The 4,710-nt window shown below is 27.9% G+C and overlaps 1 protein-coding gene across 1 annotated transcript; it reads right to left on the bottom strand.

Moving 5' to 3' along the window:
* Positions 1 to 500: 500 nt before the first annotated feature.
* LOC145054161 (NmrA-like negative transcriptional regulator family protein) lies at positions 501 to 2,316 on the bottom strand. The gene is made up of 5 exons (XM_079002306.1): positions 1,939 to 2,316; positions 1,599 to 1,733; positions 1,254 to 1,491; positions 952 to 1,155; positions 501 to 872 (listed from the first exon to the last, which is right to left on the bottom strand). The coding sequence occupies exons 1-5, from the start codon at positions 2,140 to 2,142 to the stop codon at positions 706 to 708; spliced, it is 948 nt and encodes a 315-aa protein (XP_078858432.1). The 5' UTR covers positions 2,143 to 2,316; the 3' UTR covers positions 501 to 705.
* Positions 2,317 to 4,710: the final 2,394 nt, after the last annotated feature.

The following is a 4,710-nucleotide window of genomic DNA, read 5'->3' as shown; positions in this document are numbered from 1 at the left end:
AAAAAGTTAACAGTCAAGTTGTTAAAGTTAACGAAAAAGGAACCACAATCACAACAAAACTTATTGAAAATGACCAAATCTACAACTTTTCAAAGGTTTGGACCTTAGCCACATAAAATGAACACATAGATTATTTTTGCAATTTTGTCTTTTTTTTTAACCCAAAAGCTAAAAGGTCATGCTTCCGAAAGAAACTTTTTTTTTTCCAGTTTTTTCTTAAAAGTTAGAAGTTAGAAGCTCCCAAAACTGCGCGACAAACACATCCAAAATGTCATCTATAAATCTATAATACTAATAATATATCTCTTTCTAATAAAATAATAATGTAGTAACTTTTGTTTTACTTGTTCAAGTGCTATTGCAGGGTTTGCACAGAGTCCTAAAACGATTATAAAAAATGTATCATCTAATCCCTTACACTCTTACATAAATACTAAAAACTAATTACCTGTCATTTAAAATCGCAAGAATCAACAATCATATATAAAACAAATCCAAGAAACCCCTAAACTTTGTCATCAGTTGGTATTATTTTTCAAAAAAAAATGGAAACAAAAGTAAATAACACTCAAACATGGGCTTCAAACTTCAAAGACTACTAACTTATAGTCAATAAAAATAAAAACATAAAAAGACACAAGATATGGTTAATAATTATCACATACTTCTTTTCTACCAATAAATAAATAAATAAATCCCCCAAAATCATAATAGGCTATCTAAATACTCACTTATGGTAGTGTACTTCAAATTAGGATACAACACCGACCCTTCCACACCTCCACATTCCTCCACTTGAAAACATGTCTGAAACCCCTTCACAAATGCCGTGTAAATAAATACCATTTCCATGTTATCCGGATATGGAGTTTCTGAAAATCCAACAATTTTTATCAAGTCTATTATAGCAATGTACTTTCACAAATGTTTCATTTTATTATATTATTATACCTTTAATCTTTTTTAAAAGATCTTCTTCCTTTACATAAATCTTTTCAAGCTTCTTCCCAATCTTCCCTTCCCAAATCTCAGCAAGTTCATTCATGGAGTACATATTCCCTTGTGGTCTCAAATATAACACCTTATTTAGAGTACGTGGATCGTCCATTGTACTAATTGTGAATTTAGCAACATCTGTTTCTTTCATAAACACACCTACAATTTTTATAAAAAGTTCAGTGTTATTCTTCTTTTTTATTTTTATTTTTTGTTTTGGGATACTCATAATTTCTACCATGATTTCACAAACTTACCTTTGACATTTCCATTTCCAAATATGGTGATTTTATCTCTAGGAGGAGTTTTCAAGCCTGGTTGAACTAAAGAAGGAAGCAAGTAACTCATGAAAAAGTTACAAGATATGAAGGTGTATGGAATGCCTTGAGCTTCTACAAGTCGTCGAATTTCTGCTTTTCTTGAATAAAAGCCTTGATCCATGTCGGATATATGAGTTTTATCTGGATCTAATCCGAATTCTGAAGGGATAAATCTCTACAAGGATTACGTGTTTCAGTAAAATGTGGAGGCAATTGCTTATTTTGCTTTTTCTATGATGAAACTTTATAATGGATAGAGCAAGAAATTTAAAGGAACACGACCTCAATGCATCTAGCGTTCTTAATGGCGGAAATGAGAGGCTTCTGATCAAGGACCTGTTTCGAGTTAACTGCGCATATCACAACTTTCACTTGCTTAATCGCTTCGATAAGGCTTCCTTCATCTTGCAATGAACCCTAGAATTCACCCAACCAACATCATTCTCATTTGCGTAAATTCTATTTTCTACAAAATCACGTTCCATTGACAAAATTTCAACTTCAAAATCGATAACAAAGAGTACTAACTGAATGGACAATGTAATTACAATTTGCGACAATCAACAATGGTGAGGCTATCAAAATTGGGAATTTCGTCAATAACAGTGGTGCTAGAACTTACCTCGATGATAATGGCGCCGGAATCGGTGAGAATTTGAAGTTTGCGGGACTTTTCGGGGTCGGAGAAGCTGGTGGGTCTGACGAGGCAATATGTAGGATGAGATGCTTCGAGGCTAGCGTTTGCAAGTTCAAAACCTAATCTACCGGTTACTCCTACTATCAGTACAGACGAGTTTTTCTTCTTCGCTTCCGCTGATTGTTCCATTTCTTGTGATAGTATCGGAAATCGGTACACTAACCACCGTTTACGGCTGACCACGGCGAGACCAGGTGGCGGGTGGCGTGTGCTGCACCTTGGGATTTATAAAATAATGTGTGTACAAAAATATTAAAATATCTTGTTGGAAGAGTCTAAAACAGCTTCACATGTGTTATGGTGTTAGCTGCAAGTGGTAAAAGCACGAGTGAAATAAAAACCTCGTTGTTGTACTATTTATGTAATTTGTACACTATTCCTTTGAAAAAAAACAAAAAAAAAAAAAAACCCTACCATTTTTATAAGTTAAATATTAATGTCATGCAATGTTTTAAAAACTAGGTTGAACCTGTCGGCCGAACCAGTTGGACCGGGAACCGGGAGAGGAAGCGGTTCAACTATCACCGGTTTTACATTGATTTTTGAACCGGAATGAACCGGCCGGTTTTTAGAAAAAACCGGTTGAACCGGTCAAAATAAACCGATTAAACCAAATAAAAAACATATGAAAAAGAATCATTTACATAATAAACTTTGGTGATTTTTTTCAAATCTATTTAGTTCTCTAAATAAAAACATATGATTAATGTTATAAGTTCTTTTGATGTGTTTGTATTCATCAATAACTATATTTCGGTTCGGTTTATATTTGATTTTCTTTTTGATATATATGGATTGATATAAAACACTAAAACTTATGGTTATATGTTATTTTAATGTATTTAGATTCATCTACAACTTATTTTTTTGTGTATTTTTAATGTTTGAACCGGTTAAACTGATTGAACCGGGAGCCGGTCATCATATCGGTTCAACTAAAAAACCGGTTTTTAAAACATTGATACCATGAAACTAAATATGTTATAAGTATAAAGTAACAACAATATTGATACATGCCTGGTTTGGTGTTACGATAATGTAAAATTAACACTTGATTTCGTTATTTTTGTTTTAGATTTTCTAGATATTTAATTTTATTTAATATGTATATAAAAACATTCAATAAGTTTGATTCAGTAGTATATGAACTAAAAGTAAAACATGTTTGTCCCCCAGACGAACTAAAAAAACATACATATTTATTTACATATGACATTTAACAATCATCTAACCATCCAAGATCTAAAGTGATTTAAATAAAAATGAATCTAGTTCCAATCTCATATATTTCAATCAAGTAAAAATAATGAAAGCATGATTTTTATATATTTATATAAATATTTTGTAACCATTTAAATATTAAATACTTTTATTTTTTATAAATTCTTTAAAAAATCAAAAAAATGACCCATGTTTTAACAAATTTGAAATTTAAAATATATACATACATATATATATATATATATATATATATATATATATATGGTTAGGTTATTTTATTTTCACTATCTATTGTGTGCATGTATGATTGATTCTGGACCAATCATTTTAGTTAATTTAAGAAAATAATTAATATCCATTATATCTTCAGCATTTAATATGCATTAATTACTTTTCTTTAAATAACTAAAATGATTGGTCCAGAATCAATCATACATGCATACAATAGATAGTGAAAACAAAATAACCTAACCTTATATATATATATATATATATATATATATATATATATATATATATATATATATATATAGGTTCATGTTCATTTTAGACCATTCTAATTTTGTGAGACCAAATCTAAAAATAATTTTAAAATGCAAAATAAATAGAAAAATCCAAAAATTCTTTTTTTAAATATTATTTTCGGAACTTGAATTAACTAAAAAAATAATAAAAAAATCCCATTTTTTTTAAAAATACGTGAAATATTCTAATAGAATATTACACTGTACATATTCTAAAAAATAATTTTAAAATGCAAAATAAATGGAAAAATCTAAAAATTCTTTTTTTTTTTAAATATTATTTTCGGAACTTGAATTAACTAAAAAAATATAAAAAAAATAAAAAAAAAATCTCGTTTTTTTTGAAAAATACGTGAAATATTCTAATAAAATATTACACTGTACATATTCAAAAAAATAATTTTAAAATGAAAAATAAATGGAAAAATCCAAAAAAAAATTAATATTATTTTCGGAATTTGAATTAACTAAAAAAAAATACGTCTCACGGTCTCACAAAATGTAGGTGGTCTCAAATGAACCTAACCATATATATATATATATATATATATATATATATATATATATATATATATATATATATATATATATATATATATATATATATATATATATATATATATATATATATATATATATATAACTGATTATTAGGAAAATGATTCTAGAGAGTAACTAACTGCTGATTTTGTTCTTATTTAGTCTCTTAATTTTTTTTGTACGCAATATATCATTTAACTTGTTGTTTGTGTTCATCATAAACTTTTTGACCGATTATCATCTATAATAGTCGGTCAAAATATTAAGGTGAACACAAACAACAAATGTAATGATTTATTGTGTATATATGAAATGATATTCCACCTATAGACTTAATATTTTTAATAGTATACACCAACAATGTCCAATTATGCACATTGTATTTTATACTAGTTGAAAAGCTGTTTTTAAA

The sequence above is a fragment of the Lactuca serriola genome, chromosome 5 (genome assembly GCF_051521515.1).
Source record: "Lactuca serriola cultivar US96UC23 chromosome 5, Lser_US96UC23_V15, whole genome shotgun sequence".
In the NCBI taxonomy this organism is placed as follows: domain Eukaryota; kingdom Viridiplantae; phylum Streptophyta; class Magnoliopsida; order Asterales; family Asteraceae; genus Lactuca; species Lactuca serriola.
Note: the sequence above shows the minus strand (reverse complement) of the source record. Positions and strands in the feature narration are given on the sequence as shown.